Genomic DNA, 23,982 nt, shown 5'->3' with positions numbered 1-23,982 from the left:
CTATTTCCTTTTTTTGGCATTTAGATAGTCTTTTTAATTTTTTGTCCTCAAACTACCATACAAAGATGACATCTCTTTGTCAGCTCAAAATAAGTATGAATAATTTTTGCGCAAGCCATTAAATTATAGTCTCAATATTTTCTACATTTTTTTTTCGTTCTTAAGCATCCTAGCCCTCTCGTCTATTAACAGATGTATAGGGATTACTTTGGCCCTAAGCAGCGGTTTTCTTTACGATCTAGTATACATTTCTCTGTTTTTTGTTTTTTCCAGGACATCGTACAATACTGGGGCCCCGTAGAGGAGCATAGAGTGTATTATGTCTATTAGCATCCTCCTCCTCTGCATTCCAGGGCCGCCAGCCTATCTTAACCTAATTTGAAAGAAATTTACCCAGATGCTAATGTGAGGCAACCCTTATTTAACGTATTTCGACGAAAATTTTTCATATTCACTATCCCTACCATCCATACAAAGAAGATAAATTTCTGAATCATCTAAATATAAGTGATCTGTGGAGTATCCTCTAAAATAGGGCGCGGTTCTCGGTTCTATGAAAAGTTGTCAGTTTTCATAGACAAGTGGAGAATATAATTGGAACTATTTCTAAAAGAACAAAATTTCAAAAAAAAATGTTTTTTTTTTAGAACATAGTATAAAATTTTTCATAAATTTTTTCAAATTAATTTAGGTGACATCTTGTTTGCATTGAATTTATTTTTCACTCATTTGTTATTTTTCAAGTATAAATATTTCTATATATTACAGTAAATCATTGCTTGTAAGATACTCCCTTTCAAAAGCATATGGAGGACTTGTAACCATGTAGGTGTAACAGGTTTTCTGCTCACCAGTGGTGTGTATGAACATGTTTATAGTTTTTCTTCTTTTTTTTTCTAAATATAATATTGCTCACTAAGTGTAAAAACAGACAAAAAACCACAAGCTAATATCTAATGTGTACTGCACACCACTTTTTTTCTGTGACGGAAAAAACGGTGATTTAATATTGAAAAATTTTATACTAATTTTGTAATTGGCTTTAAATATTGTGAAGTTAGTGGTTGTTTAGAAGTTATGTTCAATATTATAAAGTAGAAAACTGTATGATTCCGAATTTTCTTTGACTCGGAATTAGTAGTGGTTTTGATGTCAGCTTTATTTTGTATTATTGAGCATGGCAGATAGGGGATTCATTGCAAGGTAGAACTACAACGAAATCAAAGAGTCACCTTGGTATATTCACCTACGATTAGGTATTTCGTCAGTACTGACGGAGTTTGAACCGACTTGCAGATTTAAATTTGTTCGCTATCTTTTCATCGTTGTTGGAGGGAAGTTTATAATAGTTGGGTGGACTTTATAAATCTGCAATACCTCCACTAGCCAGGTATGAGGTACACTAGGAAGAATGCTTTCTTGTAATCTACTGAAGCAGTGTGTATATTCTAGTGATGTTTCTGTGCTTGTCGAAGTGCACAATTTGTTGTTTGCACCCTATGTGATATCTTTTGCAACCTTTCTGTTCCTTTGCTAAGATGTTATTTTCCTCGTCGTGCCTCTAAATTTTGGTGATAGAAGCTGTATCTTTTACAAAGTGGGAAAGCACGTGATAGATCTGTTTTGAGTGGGTTTATTCGTCTAGGAGCTTTTTGGAAGCAAATGAGTGGAACCCAGTGCTAAAAATGCTGAGATATCTTCTGGGCTCTGTAGAAGATAAGAAAATTGCTTCGCTAATTCCCTGTGTACGCTCGAGAATTTCTTATACTAGAAATTCTGGATATTATCAATGCCCGGTGCTTTCCAGTTGTTAGTATTTTGGAGTTCGTCAGTAGTTTCTTTCAGTGTAAAATCATCAAACTACATCGGTACAATATTTAATCGCGTATATTCAGCTACTATCCAGCCGTCGTTTCTCTTCTGGTTTTTGGGAGTTAACCACTATGAAGACCAAAAGTTTTCCAACGACTGTTTCGATGTTATAAGTTAATTGGTGTTGTAATTGGGCATAGCTCCAAGTTTCCTCTGAAATACTTTTTTGGTTGCTTTGAAAAGTGTTATTATGTTACTTTATTATTATTATTATTATATAAATCTATTAGTTTTCTTTCAAGAACCTCACTTTCTTATTGATTACTAATTTTTGTTGCATTGGAGTTTTGTTATTTATGATCATGTTTATTATCTTTTATAACGACCAGTTGTGAATAAATTACCCTGCAGAAAATGAGTAAGTGAAAAGATATATATTGGTTTTGGTTAGTACCAACCATGGGCATGTCAAAGGGTTTTTAAAAAACCTTTCCACGTCAAGAATATCTGAGAAAACAATGAAATATAGAAAAGTTTTCACTTTCATAAAAATCGACATTGAGTACTCGGTTTTATTATTTTCAATTTTTTTTTGTTATTTATAACAAAAACTGACTGTACGATGAAACCAGGACGTTACTGAATGATCTGTTATAATGTGTGGATCGCAGACGATGTTGCTAACTTTTTCTTTTTTTGTGCCGCTGCGGACGCACCCACTCCATAGTCGGTAGAATACCACAATGCTGTTATCGTCGAAGAACATTCAGATCAGTGAAAATAATCAGACAACGAAGATGGAAAGTTCTGATAAAATTCCGGTTAATTCTTTCTTTTCAAACATATACAGAGAGAGTCTGTAGTTTGCAACATACGTAACCCATCAGTAATTATTCCCAATGACAACTTTTAGAATGTACCGGTTTCGAAATATCAATTGATTGTTGATTTTTTTTATAACTATTTTTATAGAGTGTGTAAAGTTGTACAATACTGCCAAATATCGTCATCAAATCATATCTAGAGATTTTAATTAACGCACTATTCACACTACTTCTACACTAATACTCACAATTACACTATTTGACCCACGTTTCGATAAATAAAACATGAAAAAACAAAATTTTATTAAGAGATATACCTTTTTATAGCGTTTATAGCCTTTTCTTCCAGATGAATGTTGATTCTTCTTCTTACGACGCCGTCTCCTTACTAAATTTCCGAGCAATCTGCGCAAGTCTTTCATCCGTGAATTTTGTCTACAGCCGAACGTTTTCTTTCGATCTTTCCTTCTATTATTAGGCGGAGAATCCCATATCGCTCACCTCTCATTATATGTCCTAGGTACTGCAACTTTTTCTCCTTGATTGTCATGAGACCCATTTGCTGCAGGAACTCTATGTGTGTCTTATGTTCCGTTCAGCATTTCATTTCGAACGCATCAATTTTCTTCTCTTTGGCCCCATCCATGGTCCAACTTTCGCATCTGTACAGAAGAACAGAAAAGATGTAACAGCGAAGCATTCTGGTCCGGAGTTCCAGGCTGAGGTTGCGGTTGTCAGATGTGATCTCATGTTGTTCAGATTTTTCCGCGCTTGCTCAGTTCTTGAGCTGATTTCGAGTTTTGGGTCGCATTATTCGTTGACGAACGTACCCAGGTATCTTTGAGATGTTGATTATGAAACTGATACTGATAGTGAAACTGCATCAGATGTATCTGAGGAAGCAAATGTAATATATAATATGTTATCAGCCAAATCAAAATTAGTATATATCAGAAAACATATGACCAATTTTGTTAATGATACGACAAGAAACATGTATATAATCAAGGTTTCCGAAAATGTGCTATTTTAAGGAAAAATCATAAAACCTCCAACGTTATGTTAAGGAAAATATTTATTTAAGTAAGTTTTCAGAATTGCTCCTGCTTATTAATAACAAAAGCACCAGATACCAAGGAGAAAAATCTAAAGTTTTATCACTGGATATCAATAAATTTATTCATTTCTTTGATTTATTTCTTTTGATAAATTAATACATCTAAATGTTCCTGTTTTTAGGTCTCTTCTGTTTTAAAATTAGTTTTTTTTTGATAATTTTTAAAAGAAAGATAAATTTTGACGTTTCAACTTTTCTTTAAGCCTTTATCAAAATATATCAAAAAAATTTAGTCAAAGGTAAATGAACAAATTAACTGTATAAGATATAATCAATTTCCGTGGCGCCAGGATTTGGATATGACGTATTATAAACCGACTCAAAATAAGTCGAAAATAAGAGATAAAATTTTTCGATATGGTTCGATGGCTTCGTTTTCAGGATATCGAAAACCGTAGCTACGCCTTTGAACACATCAGGGGTATATTTCTACATAGAATTTTCGATGAATTCTTCAAATGATTGCTAAATATCTTTTTTATTTTATAAACAAGGTTGAACTATTCGTTGATTCATCATATATTATATAATATTGATCACGTAGTGATGAAAGTTTTATGTAACTGCCCATCTCGCTTAAAAAATCTGTACTTTTTAAAACATATCGAAATATTAGGGTTAATTATGCAAAAATTAAATAAAAAACCTTTTGTTGGTTAAATTACATAACTTGTGTTGAATCTAAAGTGATAAAATCTTTATTCTCGAAGAAAATTAAACGCCATCTGTTTTATAAAGCAAATATCAATATCTCGAAAACGAAAAGCGATATCGAAACATTTAATTTCTAATTTTCGTTTTTCGTTTCGAGAAGCTCATCACATCTATAAAATACCACAGTGGCTGAAAATCTGCATATATAGAAGATAGTTTCTATCAAAATATTGAATTGTTAGTCTTCTTCCAAACAAATTACAAATTGCGGAATCAACTCTTCAAGAATTATCTAACCTTTCTGATAAGTAGCGACATGGACGTCTTCGGGAATTTATTTTGGTAGTAAGTAATAATTATTATTCCAATAAATAGTAAAAAAAGTCTTTTGGTCACGGTGAAGAGAAGAAGAAAAATTTTTTTTGTTATTATTAACGTTAATTTGAATGTGAAAGCGGAACTATTGATGAAAACATAGAATTTTATTAGATAATAACCATATCAACTCTGTTTTTGGTTTCATCTAGTAACTTTTCAATAATTTATAGTTGACTTAGATTATCATAACAACAGTGAGAGAGTATTTCTCATTATATTGACGGGTATTTCTTTATTTCTTTTTTTCATCTTCTTCTGCTAACCATTAATATATGGATCACTCCTGACCAATTTATTTAGTTTCTAATGGTATGAATTAATTCTGATGTAGTTCTTATCCCCATGCAATGTTTGATATTGTGGAGCTATTCCATCCTCTCTATGCCTAATCCCCTTCTTCCCTCTATATTTCTTTCCATCGAGAGCTGAAGCAAATCGTAACTCTCCCTCCGTATCACATGTCCTGGTTTTTATACTTTTTATCGTGTCCAGCAATTCACGTTCTCTTTCTATTCTCCACAGAATTTCTTCATTGGTTTTTCTTGCCGTCCATGAAAGTCTTGAAATTTTTCGGTAGATCCACATCTCAAATGCCTCCAATCTGTTCATGGTGTTAACTTTCAGTGTCCAGTCTTCCATACAATAGCACGGACCATACGTAGCATTTTGTGAATATTATTCTGAGGTTGAGATCAAAGACTGATGACCAGTCTTCATATAACCAAGTTTCTAGATAGTTGAATTGCTTTACCCTTTCAATCTTTTCGCTCATCGTATTTTTAATATTGAAATTGATTCCCATGAGCCAACTGTGTACTCCAACTATGTCCAGAAGCCTTTGGAGTTCATTAATGTTGTCTGCCATATCGTATATTGTTGATCCATATGCCATTTGCTTTGATTCCTAATTGTTGACCGTCGAGGGCTTCTTGAAAGATGTTTTCCGACTAATGATTAAACAGGAGTAGGGAGAAGACACATGCTTGCCTAACACTTCTAAAGAATTTTTGGGCCGTTCGAAACTGCAACTGATTGGTTCCATTACAAATTTCAATACGTCTTATATCTTTCTGATATATGTCGCCTCACTGTTTGAACGATTTCTAGATTTAGCATTCTATCAAAAGCTTTTTCGTTATTTATAAAACATATAATTACTTTTTTTTGGGTCGTAGCAGTTTTGAACCAGTACTTGGACCGCAATTCTTTCTCTCGCACCGTATTTCTCATTGCGAGAGAAATTTTCCGTTCTGAACGTATGGAAGCCATCAGAAAACTTGTAGTATTTATCTGTAAAAAAAGCTCTGCGACAGTTGGAACAAACTTCGGTTTTTATGAAAATTTCACTCGATATTGATGTATAAATCATAATATGTCATAGATCCATGACAAGTTTCTCAAATATGAATTTATGAACGTATGTAATATCATCTTGCTTTAACTAATATGCAAAATTTTTAATCCACTTGATCTCTTAAAGTTTGTGAAAAAATCTAGCCAATCATGAATTTCAATTCAAAATTTTATTTTTAAAAACTTTATTCCCAAAGAAACAAGGTACAATTTTACGAAAAATATTGAATGAACTCATTTAATTTCAACGATTGAATTAACAAAATTCATTCGATGAATGAATTAATAAAAACTCATTAAAATGCTATTCATATTAAAATGAATGCTGATTAAGTATTTATAAAATAGCATCGTTGTTTCTGACAGAAAAAACGTCTCAAAAATCAATAGCGAGGTTTTAAAATGTATTTTTTTTTCAATTCAACTATAAATTATTTACGTTTAGTTTTGCCTAATTATTTCGTTACTAATTAATAGTAATTTAAAATACTAATACTAATACCAATTTAAATTTCACTATTTCACTGTAATATTTCACAGACTTAGGCTTTTTCACTTATCTTAATGATCCACAATAATTATCTTTCAATTTTTCAATAAATTTGATGTATTTCAATAATTACTATTCATATTAATATTATTATTAATTGACAAATTATTATCATCTACTAATATATATTTTGTCATAATAATTTTCAATAGATTGGGGAAAGATTATACAAGTATATATTTATAATTTTGTCAAAATAATTTTTAATATTACAAAATATTCTACAAAGGAACAATGAATAACTTTTTCAAAAGGTTTGATCGACTAGAGAAAGTAAAAAAAATTATCATGTTATTTATAAATAAATAAAATAAAATAATTTAATCCTGAAACCTCACATACCTACAATAAGGAATAGTTAAGACAATTAATAGAACAAATATAATAAATAAATAAAATGAAGTGAAAAGACAAGTTAGATAATGGCTTAGGTATACATTGGAGTAAAAAGCTATAAGTTCTACTTATGGGGAAGATAATCACAAAAAGAATGGACGTCAGCTGGGTTAACAGCCTTCAACTGCTGCAAATGATTATATTCTTCAAGGCTAATGCTAATTGGCTTATCATTCGATGGAATAAATGAATTTAGAAATGGAATTCATACCTTAGGGGATTCAAAAAGAAAAATAATCATAGATGAAGAAGGAAAACTTGGTATATGTATATCAAAGAACTGTATAATGTCTCTAGATTAGAAGAACAAATGGCATTTGATGAAGGTGAAGAACCAGAAATACAAAAGTCAGAAGTGATACATGCTACAAAGTTGGCAAAAAACAAGAAAGCTGTTGGAACTGACAACATTCCAACAGAGTTGCTAAAGGTTATAAATGAAGAACACATAGTGATATGATATACTCTTCAATCATGTTTATCAACTGCTGAAATACCAGAAGACTGGTTAAAATCTGAATTCATAACTTTGCCGAAAAAACAACGTCCAAAACACTGTAGCGGCTATAGACTGATAAGTCTTATGAGTCACAGTATAAAAATATTCTTAAGAATCATCCACGCTAGAATCAGAATTAATTGCGAAGAAGATCAATTCGGCTTCGGAGATGTATTTGCAGTCTTTATAGATTACAAAAAGGCAATTCGATCGAGTTCAACACGACAAGTTAATAAATATCTTAAGGGAAAAAAGAGTTGATAGTTCCGACATAAGAGTCATCGAAAAAGTATATTGGCACCAAAGAACGGGCGTTTGAATAAACGGAAATTCGACAGAAGAATGCAAAATGTTAAGAGGAGTCAGGCAAGGCTGCATAATCTCACCACTTCTGTTTAATTTGTATTCAGATAAGATCTTTAAGCAAGCTAGACACAATGGACTAAAAATTAACCGTAAACTTATAAACACAATCAGATACGCAGACGATACAGTTGTAGTGCGTGATAACTTGAATGGACTGCAATGCTTTTTAAACACCATTGACGTAGTGGGAAGAGAGTTGAGTCTGAACATATTTAATATATGGTATTTAGTCGCTTGACGTACCATGACACGCAGATAATTTAAAATTTTAACTCCGGAAAGCATGGACCATTAATGGTTTAGAGGCTTTTGAAATGTGGTTATATGGACGCATGCTATGCAAACAAACGATGCAGTCCGTAACAAAGCAAATGCGGTTCGTGAGTTGGTGGTCAACATTAAATGCAGGAAATAGCTTATTTGGGACACATAATGCGTGGTACCCGATTTAGTATCCTCCAGTTGATTATAATGGATAAAGTTGAAGGTCGTATAGGAATTGGAAGGAAACAAGCCTCTTGGTTGAAGAATATTAGAGAATGGACTGGGATAAGAGAAGCAGGACAGTTATTTAGACTAGCTCAAGATAGAGATTTTTGCCATGCTGATCGCCAACGTCAAGGGGACTTGATACGGCAGCTAAGAAGAAGAATGGTCTTTTTTTTACATTCCACTTTTTTCTGGGAGGTCTACAAATTCGTCGTCAAAGTCAAACTTGAACTTTATCACTCAACTTGGATTTTAGAGTTGGCTTTTGATGTTATTGGCAGTTGGGTCTCCAGCTTTGGTTCCTGGTTTAATTTCTCTGCGCAGTTACGTGTTAATTTTTAAAGTCGTCCGATGTTTCTAGATGTAACTGGCCTAACAGCTGACCTAATAAAGCGATATCCCGCCTGTCTCGGTATTCTTAATTACATTTATAATATTATTTCATCTATTTAAACATTGCAAACAATCATATTTGTTAACGAATCTATACAATATGATAAGCTGTATCAAAACACTGTTATACTGATTAAATCATCGTTACTCTTAATCTCCCTTATTAGTAAAATTCGAGGTAAACGATAATAATAGTATTTGCAACGTTTCTAAAAACGTATTTCAATATTCAAGGTTACCAATATATACAAGAGGTGCAATTATAAATGGTGATTTGATTACAGAACAAAATATACCGACCCGAGTTCGAATCTTCTTAAACAAAGCATCGAATTGTTTTCGATAGGTGTCTCATATCATCTCAAAATAAATTTGACAGAAAGCTCGGTTCTAATACTTATATGGAGGAAACTGTTTTCCCAGTTAGGAGAACATGGAAACAAAAAAACATTTGAAAAAACCGAGAAAAGCAATTCTTTGTATCTAAAAGTGTTCATAAGAGGGACATTCTGGCAATTTGACTGCAGTTGAAACGCAGCTATCATAAAGTTAATTGTGGTATATAGAATTTGTCATCAAAATTTTTCAAGAGAATATGCACTATAATTTTTAGGTCAGTGACGTTTGAAAAATGACGTAGTATGATTCATCTGCTTCCAACTAAGAAAAGAGCATAGCTTCACCATTTACAGTTGCTTCGTAAAGAAAGAAAGTTTCATGAAGTTCTTAACAGGATTTTCCATATCCTAACAATCAATATAGGGTTTAGTGTTCATTAATATGAAAGGTTGATTTACAATTCACTCAAGCCGTGATTTGCTAGTTTTAGGTCTTCTAAACTTTTTTCACTTTCTTTCTCTTCTTCTCTAATCGACATGGACGTTATTGTGAACGTCTTCGTCATGGTCTTATAGGTATTTAAACCGAAACCCATTTCTATATAGCGGCTTGATTTTCTTATTGCCTGTATTCTAAGTCTTTGAAATAGCCATGGCGCCACGTAACAGCATGGGGTTGTGTAGAGATGAAAATTTTTACATAAAGCATATATCCTAAAATCGGCGAATGTCTTATAAAGTGTCACCTGTGCTATAATTAAATTATTTCGGGTTTTTTATATTTACTATAATCCATTTGTAGATGAAAATTTTTTTTGCCGTTTAATATTCAAACTATAGTGTCTTTCTGAAGGTTAGACAGCAATGTATCTCGGAAGAATCAAGGCGGAAACTGGAACAACAACAGCATTAAATTTTTCATTCACTGATAAATAAAAGAATAAAACAAATTGTACACATTCATACATGTTTCTAAATTGTCTTGATTTTAGATATCTTCTGTTCCTCAACTCTCATAAACACTATAAATAATTAGTTTAATTAAACAAAGCTAATTTTTCTGCACATAATATTTAATTGAACTTCTAAAATAAACATTAGTCACCCTATTGTTAGCGAAAGTGTTAAAAATCTCAAAATAACTGAACTAACATTATTCTCAAATTCTTCTTCTTTGTTAATATACATCTTTGCTCCAGTAATTAAATGGAAATTGCTTGATTACAGTTCATTCAAGTTCGTTCCGGGAAAGTGAAGAAAATCTCTAGCATGATAATTATTGGTATTTTCTGGTACTATGATATTTATTTTCATTATGTTGATTTTAGTTATTAAAAAAGACATTTTAATGAACTGTTTATTAAATATCACTTTAAAAGATTGAATAAGACATATTGATAATAATTACTAGTTGATTGGACGTCAATTTTGATATAAATAGAATGTCAAATCGATGTCTTCTGGAAAATGGAAAATAACACACCTACACAAGAAATTTTATTATCGGGAAACACCACTTCCTCGAAGTATTTATCTTTTGATATAAATTGATTAAACTAAGCTGAAATGAAACGCAAAACAAAACTAATTACCAAGTACTATAAAATCATAAATTAACAGAATATGAGGCGATAGAGAGAGTAGAAGAAAATTGAAGTTTCAATATAGTATCCTCGAAGTTGTCGAAGAGGTTTACCAAAAATACCTAACTAAAACATGAAAAAGAATGATGAATGGATGAGATGAGAAAGTTAATTAAAGTAACCATTTGAAAGCAGATAATAAGTTTTACAAAAACTTCAAATCATTGAGAGAGAAAGTCTCAACTAAAGTGAATGAAGCCAAAGAAAAATCGGTCACAAAATGATAGGAACCATGAGGAAAATCAAAAATTATTCTATGAAGTACTAAAATAAATAAGAAATATATTATGATAAATGTAAAAGATAAGGAAGGAACTATAATCACCGAGGAAGATAAAGAGATAGAAGGAATAATTCGAGGAAGAGGTGATAAAAATAAACATAAAGTACGAAACATTTTGAGGAGGTAGGAGAAAAAGAACTTGTAGAAGAAGCAAATGACACATTAACGTTATAAAAACATCAAAAGAAATCAATATAACTGCTGTAATAGAAAGAAAAATATTAGAGAAGAATATGGATGAAATGAGAAGGGATAAAAAAAGAAATGATAAAAAGGAACGTGGAAAAAAGTATAACCCCAATCACGATACTCAGCCTCACGATAATCTGGATAGAATTATTTAGAAAATAAATAGAAATGTATACTGACTTCCATAATGTTGTACCTAAAATTTATCAAACAATTTTGGTTAAAATGCTTCGTAATATAAACTGAAGATTATTTGAGAATGAATGATTGGATAACTGAAGAGATACATTTATACGTCATGTAACTTATAGCTACCTGCGGTAGTATCGTTACAAACTTCTTGAATCTCTTTTTTGGGATTGCCATGGAGTAATCATGATTTATTTTTTGGATAAGGGTAGATCAATAACTGGAGATTACTATTCGATATTATTGACCACTCTACGGGTTAGATTAAAGAGAAAAGACGCGGAAAGCTATCCAAAGGTGTTTTGTTTTTGCAGGACAACGCCCCTGCATACAAATCTCATGTTGCCATGCAAAAAATTCGTGATTTAGGATTTGAATTACTAGAACACCCCCCCTTATTCTTCAGATTTGTCTCCGTCCAATTATCATCTCTTTTCTCAACTAAAAAAAAGTTTAAAAGGTAATAAAAGCTGTTCTAGTTTGCAGAGTAAGAAGAAACATTTCTTCTGAAAGGTCTAGAGACGTTGAAGGTTCGATGTATTAAATGTATCCAATTAAGAGGAGAATTTGTTTGGTTCTATAGTAGGCTAAGAATTTATCCTCGTATATTCATTTATATGTTCCTAACTCGTTTTGATTTTAAGTCTCTGCTGATTTGAAATTAGTTTTTTAAAGACATTTCGATCTTTTGCGATCTTTATCAAAATTTTTAGATTAATTTGAAAAAAAAAATTGTAAATCAGTAAAGACCTAAAATCAAGACAATGTAAGAATGCAAACATATGAGAAGTTGTAGAAATCAGAAATTGAAGCTATTTATCTATATTTATAACAACCTTTTTATAAATGGAACAGAACCATCATCATTAAAACAGTGCATAACTTGTAATGTCATATATTACCGTTTAGATCACAAGTTTCTTAGAAATTATCTTGTATACTGTAAATTTTGAAATTATCTAGAACGTAACCTTATAAAGTCTGATTGATTTATGTTTCTACTATTCTAGAAGCGAATTACTGTTTTTTTTATATCAGTAAATAAAAATACGTAATGTATTGGATTTAATTCATGTTGTAACCTACTTTATAAAGGTTTAATAAATATAATTATGAAATCTGGCTAAAAGCACTATCTTTCTAGTTTTTCGATAATTAAAGTTTTTAAAACAGAGATTATCTAAATATATCAACAAATCAAGCAAGTATACAATGAAGTGAATAAATGCTTATTCATTGCACTATGAGTTGATACGAGAGCCGTTTTTTTCAGCTTCCGATCGCTATACGGGCAGAAGAAAGCGGGTATGCGTGGTTAAGTGTGAATGGCGAGGTGTGATTCGTTTTCTACAGGCTGAAGATCATAATACTTCAGAAATCCATCGGAGAATGAGTCGTGTCTATGGGGAAAACTTGTGTGCTGATAAAAGGGGTCCAAGGACGCAAATCTGTTGTTTCAGATGACCTGGTTCAACGAGTTCACAGAATGGTTGAAGAAAATTTCTTTGAAGAGATTATTGAAAAGCTTGTCCACAGATATGACAAATGTCTCAATCTCTTCGCGAATTATGTCGAAACCAATCTTTTGGTAATAAAATTATTGTTTCATATGCACTTCTTTTATTTGTTGCCTATCGCAGGTTGATAAAAAGCGGCCATCGTATATCGGGTAACCTAACAATCACATTAGTGCTTCGGTTCCTTTACCACAATTAATTCAACTTACTCCGTAAGTATGTATATTGACTTCTATATCACAATATCAGATTTGTCATATCCACATCAATGTTGCCATATCCCAAAACTTAAGGCACAAATTCAAGTTATGTGCTAAATTTGCAAAATCCGAGAGTGTGAATCATGACTTGAAACAGAGGAAATTACGTAACAATAATACGAGTTGAAAAAAATCATTTTTGGAAGGTTGACAAAATGTAGAAAATCAAATTCGTTCAGAGATGCCTTCAATTCCAAAAACCGACGAAAACATGTAAGGGTTCTTGTGAGATGAGACCGTCATGTGAAATGAAGTTAATGAGTGATCAGTTAATTTCGTACCCTTCACAGTACATCAAAATTTGACATATGATATATGTACATGCGAAATATTTCTGCTGAAAAACCTTTCAAGTACATAGAAGATCAATAGAAAAAACGTATGGGTTAATATTGTATCAACAATGACCAATAATCCTGATGTTAATCGTTGTTTCCTTCTCCAGATATTAAAACATGTCTTCCAACAACTCCAGTGGTGTATAGCTGCTTAAAGATACTACTTTGGTTACTACTTTCGTTAAAAAAAGCATTGATGTATGACAAATTGATCTCATTATTTTCTAAGATGTAAGAATATATAATTCAGGGTATCATATATACGATACAACACGAAGTGTACACTTTTCTTGCTGTTGTAGGAGAATCTGAACCATTGAAGGGTTATTATTCCCAAACCATGTTTGCATCTCATGATATTGGAGCTCAAAATTCTAATGGGTACTTGGCTGTCGGAAAAGATAATAATCTTCTGCTTATAATAATTCCCTTGCAAGTTGAACTGGACGCAGTGTTCATTTTCATATTACCCAAGCTTTCAGATTATTTAGTTTCAGATCTGTATACTCCTATTCCAGTTCAATCGGCTGTTTTGAAGACATACTTATACTAATTCAATTGATGCTATTTACTTTGCAGCTTAGTTTTAAGGTAAAGTGTCTCTCAAAGCAAATATTTTTTGGTATTTTTTGGCTTTCTGAGAGTGGCTTGTCCTTGGTAACTCTTTTAAACATTCTGAATGAGGTTCTAGTGCTGCCGTTGGGCATATTCTCATGAACCCGGTGGTACATCCTTGTAACTTCCACTTATTGATTCTTGTAGTGTTCAGATCATTTTTAAAGCCCTCGACCACCCCCCATATCAACTAGAATGTATCTGATTGTAGGTATTTCATATCTTAACGTCTTAGAATCTGAGAAAGTATTTAAAAATAGGAACCATTCTTTTTCATGAAAGAAAAGTGTATTATCAGGTACTCACTACTTAAAATTTTAGTTTCATTTTAAATATTTTCAATTCTGTCTAATGAGCAAGTGAAAATACATTTGGTTCGTGGTAATCAATGTTGTTTTCATTCTTTTATTTACTTTCGATATTGATCTCTTACATGGTATCTAAAAATAGAATCATTATTACGCAATACTCACTATTCTACACATTTTACCCATAGCCTGAGGTCATTTGAATAAATTATGCAACTGTTAGGTTTTTATGGAGGTCAGAGGCGAATACTACACAAACATGAAATCGAATTAAATAATGAATATAGGTGGAAACTTTTTTAGTCTGTCAGATTTAATAAATGGACATTGTTTTTCAAATTATAAAGTTGGTTTTTTTTTGGAATTCACAGTCGAATTACATATGAAAAATCATGATCTGATTTACGGTAAATAAAATAAATGTACAGGAGTTTTATGGAAATTATTTTCAGAATATTAGGTCCATCATTAGAGGGCGTATTTGAAAATATAAAATTCATTTTGTCAAAATTTGCCCAATAAGTGACATTTACGATTATCGTATTCTATGCATGTTTCATTTTACAATTTTTCATTTTTCTCTTCAAATGAGCGGGGGGAGGACGGGGGGAGAGTCTAAGCTTTGTTATCAAAAAATGCATAAAAATCCGGTTCTGATAAGCCGATTCTTATGATGCTGGGGCTGCGCTACAACTTGGGACAGGGATATTTCAGGTAAACGAAAAGGTAGTCCGATTACATAATACAATTCGTGACAGATTTATTAAGAGTATTACCTGAAATTTAGTACCTAATCCTACCTAATAATACTTTGTAATGGTGAAACATCCAAAAATTAAAACCTAGAATGTCTAAATCCCTTAGGTTGGGTTTGGTTAGGATAGCTTAGGTTAGGTTAAGTTAGGTTACGTTAGGTTAGCTAAATTCATAATTTTATAAATAAAACAAATCTTCTAAAAAATATTTTTCATTGGACAATGAGTTAACCAATAACATTTGGATCTGAAATTCACTGTAAATATATATTTTATTCTTGTTTTTCTTTCCATAATTAAAATCCCGAGATACACAATCTTCCGCCACGAGTTGTCTAATCTTCATGACAACAACGATCACGAGTTGGTAACTGTCTTAAGTTAAAATTTTATGGCGGGTATTAAGATAATGAGTTAGCGCAAGCCCGATGTTGTTTGAAAGAGCTTCTGTGTGCATTAAAGTTTAAGTGGGTATTTTAAAATCAAACAAAATTAACATTGAAATATCGAAAAACTCATGTCGTATCTTTTTCCGAGATATCTTAAGAAATGTGTAATGAGAATTATTCTTCAGATGTCTATTAGGCTGGTTCGCCAAACAGAAATTAAAAATTTATTCTGTATGTAAAGTTGTGTGTGCCATTCCATCGGTAACATATTATTTAATTTTTTTATGCTGCATTATAATATTTCTAAGTTCAGATAGAACCATATTCATATCAAATTGTATATAGTGATCATTTTACCATATTTCTTTAATGTAAATGTTGTTGGAACCTTTTCCATCCTACAGCTGTGGTAAGATGCATTATTCATTAAATTTACAGCACCGTCTGGCAATTTTTTAAAAAATTTAGACAACCATTTTTCAAATACCATCCTACCATCCACATCCTCACGATAATCTCCAGGTTTTTCCCTTACAAATAGTAGCAATGCATCTTTAACCAATCCATGCTTAGAATATTATCTATTTTCAAATTAGTCCTGAAAATAACTTTTTATATTTCAATAAAACAATAACAAGAACGCAAGAAAAAACAAAATGGACAGTATTTGTTTACAATTTATACAATTGTCTATTATAATTATGTCAAAAGTACTTTGTAAAATCGGCTACAAACTAAACGATCAGGATTACACAGGATTGCCAACTTAAATTTAAATAAGTCCTATCTTAACAACAGGATTAATATTTAATTCTTCACGCGGCACTGACAGACGTTTTGTTTACAGAAAAATACCTTTAAAAATGATTTATGCACCCTTATTTCAATTGCTCAAAAAAGGTGATTTGACCAGCATATAGTCCAGATCTGGCCCCAGTGATTACTGGCTATTCGCTGATCCTAAAAAAATGCTCTCTGGTAAGAAATTCAGCTCAAATGAAGAAGCAATTGCTGAAACTGAAGCCAATTTTGAGTCAAAAGACAAATCCTTCTACAAGCACGGCATCTAGAAGTTAGAGAAGCGTTAGAATGATTGTACTGCAGGTACGTTAACCTAGCGGACCAATTTTTTCAAAAATGGCTTTTGATTTGCTTAATAATTTCCGTTTTTTGACGCTTTTTTTGCCGTGAAACTCCAAGAATTTGCCGTTAGCTATTTTTTGAAACAAACCTATGGTCTGCTATCTTAACACATAAGTTAGCGAGCCACCGCCTGAAAAACCGCTTCCCTACGTGCGGCAATTATATTTGAACACATCAATAATTGCCGCTTAATTTGCCGTTCAAGAAATCATCGTTGATTCATCCGGAGCACAACGGGATCGGGCGCAAAGTCAGAAAATGGAAATTTTCCATATAAACTTAGCGGGCTACCGCATGAAGAACCGTTTCCCTACGTACGGCAATTATATTTGAACACATCAATAATTGCCGCTTAATTTGCCGTTCAAGAAATCATCGTTGATTCATCCGGAACACAACGGGATCGGGCGCAAAGTCGGAAAATAGCAATTTCCCATAGCAAGTTATTGTAAGTTTATATGGGAAATTGCTATTCCAACTTTGCGCCCGACACCGATGTGCTCCGGATGAATCAACTTCTTGAACTACCAAGAAGTATGTCTATCTCAACTACATGCAAAAGCATTTGTATATTTCACGAAATACAATTTCAAGTGCCCTAGCAATAAATTAAAGCCAAATGAAAGTTATTTTAGAACCAAATAGTCACCTCTAATTCCGCCAGAAAGAATCCTGTTGGATATGATTTAAGAGCTAAATGTCGATGAAAAATATAAGGACAGATAAAAACAGACGGAGTATAGTTTATAAACGAATTTTATTAAAATTACATTGAAGATTGAAATTGATGTTGAATAGTGCACAATACATGTTTTGTTGGTATGTACCAAATGTTTCAAAAACGTAAATCTTCTGTATATAGTAAGTATAATTAAATATTGATTAAACTGATAACTGATGATTTTTAAATGTTGAGCGATGATTCTAAATAAGCTAAATTTTCCACTAGCCAAACATTTACACATTTTTAGTGGTAGGGAAAGAAATAAAAATATCGGTCATTATTTATTATCTTATTCTTACAGGAAACTTATACTTCAACTACGGAAGAAGGTGATTTATCAACAGGCACAAAATCTGTTAAATTCGAGAAAATAACTGTTAAAAAAACTGTCAGGCATCTTAGCACAAGTACATCATCGACGTCAATCCGTCACATCACTTCCAGTAGAACTCCATCCGAAGAAAATATAGATTCTGCCTATTTAACACAAAGTAATGGGAATTTAGTCTCATTCTCAAAAACTTCCAGCGCAAGCTCCTTAAACGGAAAATTTCCATCGGATGAAAGTTTTAAGAGTCCGAAGAAAACGGAATCGCGGGATGAGTGGGATGGGGATAGCAGTTGTTCTAAGGTGACTAGTAGTAGTTCGGAGTGGTATACAGATTACAAGTCTCAATCGTTCAACAAAAGCGACGCTAATAGGTTCGAGTTTGTAAGAAGCAAATCGCAGTATGATGAGCATATCCAGCATATTAGAGGTTAGCTTTCCAATTAAATTTCACAAATTTTATACTATAATTGTAGGTTTACCGTGAAAAAATTATAATATACCATCAAAAGTTAGCACTTTGGTTATGTGCTAAGCAAAAATATGATAAAGGCCTGAACAGGCATATTTTAGTTCTAATCTCACTTGATGGAACAGAAAATGTGGTCATAGTGAAAAATAAGAAAGAAATCATTCGTTTGCTGTGGTGTTCCATTGTTAAAATAAGTCTTATTAGACTTTAATATTGTAATAGAATTTTTATTTTGGACTTGCATATTGAATCATCTTTTTTTGGCGTGGTAAACGGTACGTGAGCGGGGGAGCGTGTTTGGATAGTTGCCCTCGGGGAATTTTAGAAGTCATTAGTCACTTCGACGGAAAGCGTCGCGTTTTTTGTGTTAGCACGTTTTACGAGAACGGTCGTTCATACGTGTTGGCAAGGTGTCTGTATCGTTTAGAATATGGATGAAGTTCCGAGTTAAAATTTAATTAAAATACGGGTTACGCGATTTGAAGAGACGGGTTTCAAGTTTAAACCACCAGTAAAAGGTCGTCCAAGAACGTCTAAGACCACAGACAATATTGATAGGGTGAAGGAGTCAGTACGAAAAAATCCGTATGTGTCTACTCGGAAGCGATCGGCAGCTTTAAACTTTTCGCGAAGAAGTTTACAGCGAATTTTTAAGTTGGTTCGCATTTGCTGAAGAAATGCTTAGTCGATTTTCCACTTTTGACAACATCCTTTTTTCTGATGAGGCACATTTAAATATGTTCGTAAACCGACTAAATTGTCGTTATTGGACCGAAAAAAATCCAAAAATGAAACATCTAAAATCACTGCATAGTACGAAAGTAACTGTGTTTGGTTTTAGGCTCATATACTTCTATTCTACTTCTGTTTGCAGCCTTAGAGTTCCTTGTACCATATAATGGCATTTCTGTTCATTTATCGTAAGGTGTTTTGAACCCATTTACTTCTACAGATTTACAAAGCTAAAGTTTTTTGGTACTTCATCCTGAGGCATGTCCCAGGTTTGGTTATTCTTTAAGGACTGTTTTTTCTTTGATGATTCCGTCTCTGATCCTTTCACAATTTTCGTGTACATTCACAGTAGGATCTTTGGGTTACAACCCCAAGTCCTCCCTGCGAAGTTTCTGCACACCATCAGGGCTTTTGTGGCTTCAGTGGTTATATTTTTCTTATGTTTGCTCCATACGAAATATAGAGGAAGGTATGTTTTCCGGAAACGTATATAATGGACTGTATGATATAATTTTGACTTATTGAAAATATGACTAAAAAAAAAAACAAGTAAATATAGCGAAGTAGAAGCAATTCCCTCAGACAGGTCCAGGGCCGCAAAGGTCGATCTTGCCTTCTTGTGGTAGTCTCTTCTAAAGCAAAATAGAAAATTCTTTTTATGAAAAAATGTAAATAAGTATGATGAAAGATTCAGTGTATACCATATAAATCCGGTATTATAGACAATAATCCATGGTTTGATAAAAAGTGCACTAGAGCAGTCAACAACAAAAATTCTGCTCATTGCAGGTTATCTCGAGAAATAACTGCAAGCAGACCATAGATGCTTGCAAGAAACGATATAATGCGAGAGTGAAGAACAAATTTCTGGACTCCCCAAATGTATTAAGGTCTTTCTAGTCTGTTACAAAAACGGACAGCCAAAGTCAAAAAATTCACCATTGACTGCAGAAGGTGGGTCAATCGTAGTGGCTGCAAAATAAAAAGCGGACTTGCTGGGTCGCATGATTGCTTCAAATTCAACTTTTGTTTCGCTGAAAAAACTACCCCCAGTCTGTCTAGAGTTAGTTCATCGATGGCATAAATAGAATTTCGACACCGAGATGTGGCAAAAGATTTAGACATCAAAGAGCCACAGACCCCAAGGGAATACCACTGAACTAACAGGTCCGCTATGCCCTTTTCCCTATCATATAAAATAGTTCTTTTCCCTCCTTATTGGTAACTTGAATCAGTTCAATCCAAACCAATAAAAGGAAAAAGACAGTTTCCAACAACTACCGTCCGAGCAAATATTGAAGTATATTGAGTCAGTTAACATCAACAGCCATCAATACGGCTTTCGTAAACATATATCAACTGGAGATCTTTTTATCTATATAACCAGCGTATGTACTGAAGCTATAAACATCTATGGGGAATCCAGAATAATCCTACTACCCATATCGAAGGCTTTTGACAGGTTCTACAGACAAACCTTTAAATAAAATAAGATCGTACGGTATCTCATCCTCACTTATCGACTGGACATGTCTCAGAAATGTTTGAAATCAATGCTGATGTTCCTCAGAGATGTATCTCGTCAACTAGTCTCTTTTCCTTATACATCAACGATGTAATTGATAATACTGATCTATAGCTTCGACGGCCTCCTTAAGACCAAAAAGCAATAGCATCTAATCTGAGGATGCTCGACTCAATACAGTTGAACAGAAACTTGGACAGTTCAGAGCATAGAAGAAAGGTCGCTGATATGACTGTTTTTCCGAAACTAACTAACTAACTAACACCGGAAATGCTCTTCTGAGCTGTCTATCATAATCCTACCTGGAGAATTATTTGCAATACCTACTCGACAGGTGGCTCATGAACACAGAGTTCGCCTACAGACTCATTTATTTGGAGAAGAACAAGCTTGTGGAATCAGCTGTCAAGGCACGTATTTTCCCTAACACTACAACCTACAGAAGTTCAAGATCTCCACACTGTAGACATTACTCGAATTACAAAATTCCAAAAAATTTTATTACATTGAAATAATAAATTAATTACTAATTACCAGTTATTGACCTGGCATGGCACCTGCTTTGAAGACAAGTGAAAAGGTGTGGTCGTAAACCGTAACTGAGTTTAAGTTTATTCGTGAAATTATCGTTTTGAAATATCTGAATGCCCGCCGAAACGCTTTCACATATATGTCTTATACTATAAACAAGTTCCAATTGATTCATATTTCGAATTATCTGAATGACTAGAAGATGAAACCAAAGCAAGTTATTTATTGAACTTGAAGTAGATTCATATTTTAAATTTGATCATCAATTTTGTCTGTAGTCAAATCCATTCAAGTTGTTTGGACCACACTTGGATGAGAGTCTTTATCACAAATTTACTCATCTAAAGTCAGAAACAACAACATTACGAAGCAATTTTACGTACCAGAATATTGTAATAATTTACTGTATTAAAATATTTTCGACGATAAACTTCCTTGGAAGTATATTTTTATAGAGACGTCTCTTCGTTCACTGGAAACTCATAAAATATTTATAACACCCATTTTTATCGCCAACAAGAACAGCACGAAAGTATATTTACGAACTATTTCTATACAGAATCAACAAAAAATAATGAATTTGGATACTACTACGAAGAAAAGATCAATAAAAGTAACTGACATACGGAAATATCGTACAGCAGCATATATGCCAACGTTTTTATCCGTTTTCTTACAATATTTAATATGGTTTGTAAAATGGCAATAATTAAATTTCAAAATACACATATTATTCAATAAATAATTGATAATAATCGAGAAATAATTAATAATAATTGGTTAGAATGATGAGTGAATTATGAACTTCATAAAACGAATTTAAAAAGGAGCGTCCACATTATGCCGATCGACATGATTCGGCACAGGCCGGATGGAAAAGCCGAATTAGTGTGGACGTGTCTTTCGGCCTGCTCGCTGTGCCGAAAGCTGAACCGAATCGTGCTGACTCCAAACCGAATTAGGTTGGTACGGATCAAAGAAAGCCGAACCGAATCAGCACAAATTTTGCAGTGTGGACGTGCCGATAGGCTTCTGTTGATCAAAACTCAACGTTGCTTCATGGTATTGTTCATTCTTGAGTTTTTCAGTGTTTGGTACATGATCGCAGATCGATATTAAGTTTTGTGAATGCCATGGAGTGGACAGAGGAAGAAACTTTAAAGCTTATAGAAATGTACCATGTCCGTCCGTCTTTGTGGGACAGATCTAATCCCAACTATAAAAATAAAAACCGGAGACATGATGGCCTCATTGAAATCTCCATTTCATTTAGCGTGGAGAAGCAGGAAATTGAGCGCATAATAAAAAATTTGCAATATCATTTCATGAGGGAAAGAAAAGAAGAAACGGAAAGCAAGAAGACTGGAAGTGGCGCTGACGAGCCCCACGTGAGCAAATGATTTGCTTACCGAGCAATGATGTTTCTTGCGGGCAAGAATAAACCACGAAAAACTGTGGATGATATCAAGGTAAGTTGCAACAAATGATTTTTCATAAATGCGCGGTTCGGCAACGATTCGAGACATCTATACTGCAAGGTCAATGTGGACGTCGTGCTGACCCGAATGGGCCGAACCGAACATGCCGCTTGGCATAGGCCGAACGGCCTGTTTCGGCGTAATGTGGACGCTCCCTAATACTCAAGTACCATATTTTTCTTGTTATTTGAGCTGTTAACATCAATTCATATACGTTCTTCTACTTTTTACTTAGCGGCACTTGTGGGCCTTGGCCTTTTCAAGGATTCAATTTCTTTAATTACCTTTGTGACGTTCTGTACGATTAATTTTACACTATTTCGCCATTTGCCCACTAAAGATAGTATACAGATAACTCGCCTTGTATAAAAACATAGTCGTATATATATGAAAATAGTATAAAACTCGATCTAAACTCTCCACGAGGGAAGGCGAGTGTAGACGGTGCGCTTGTAACCCCTCGCCTTACTACTAGAAGCTACTGACAAGAATCTGGCTTACAGATACACACTCTCGATTTATTCAGTTGCTCGATACGTCTACGACAATATAGATGTGATTTGAGCTACTTTATGTGCTAACTCATAGCTTAATGTCTTGTGTTTATATAACTTTATTAAAAAATAGAGTCAAAACGGAAAGACGTCAAAAAACCACAACAGGATGATGTACCTACTTATATTTAGTTATTTACTACCATAAAAAATAAAAAAATGGGGTTTGCTCAATAGAAGATTTTCGCAACACAACCAATGTTCAAGATAAAGGGTGCTGAAACATAACTTGGCCGAAACTACTGGCAACATTGTAATAAAATTTTAAACAAATATATTAATACTTCCTATCGTAGTTGTTGAAGGCTTTCTGCGATTTTCCCGTAACCTGGTGAACCAGTTCCACAGTAAAATTGCCGACGATAGGGAATAATGCAGCTGTACCCCTCACTTAAATTAAAAATATTAAAAAATTAAATTTCAAATAACAAAAAATTATAGAAATCACCATAACCCCAGAGCAATTCCTATATCAGAGCCAACTCCAACAAACCTTACTCCCATAATAAATTTTCCTTATTTCAACCAAATTATCCATATCTTTCTTTCACTCTTTCTCTAATACTTCCCATGAATTTGTTTGTGTATTTGACCCTCATAGAGGTTGTAACCATAAAGTGATATTCGGCCTCAGTTAACGTATATAAAAACTGGTACTCAGATGGGGTGAACAATCAATATTAAATTGGACGCCACCAGCTTTTTAACGAAAAACGTTAAAAATTAATAAAAAAAGGAGAAAAAGCAGGAAACTCCTTATGAATTGAATTTAAAAATCCAAAACTATTCCCAATCACGATTATCCAAATTAATAATTATTGCTAATAACAATAAAAAAAG

General features: G+C 33.2%; 1 protein-coding gene across 3 annotated transcripts in view; it reads left to right on the top strand.

Moving 5' to 3' along the window:
- LOC130448464 (muscle-specific protein 300 kDa) overlaps positions 1-23,982 on the top strand; it is a 289,850-nt gene that overhangs the window by 5,396 nt on the left and 260,472 nt on the right. For all 3 annotated transcript variants that reach the window (XM_056785865.1, XM_056785867.1, XM_056785866.1), the window contains exon 2: positions 17,824-18,280. In XM_056785865.1, the coding sequence (XP_056641843.1) occupies positions 17,824-18,280 (457 nt within the window). The remainder of the gene's footprint in view (positions 1-17,823; positions 18,281-23,982) is intronic.

Source organism: Diorhabda sublineata, chromosome 8 (assembly GCF_026230105.1).
Source record: "Diorhabda sublineata isolate icDioSubl1.1 chromosome 8, icDioSubl1.1, whole genome shotgun sequence".
Lineage (NCBI taxonomy): Eukaryota > Metazoa > Arthropoda > Insecta > Coleoptera > Chrysomelidae > Diorhabda > Diorhabda sublineata.
The sequence above is the reverse complement of the archived record's forward strand: the minus strand, read 5'-3'. Positions and strand labels throughout refer to the sequence as shown.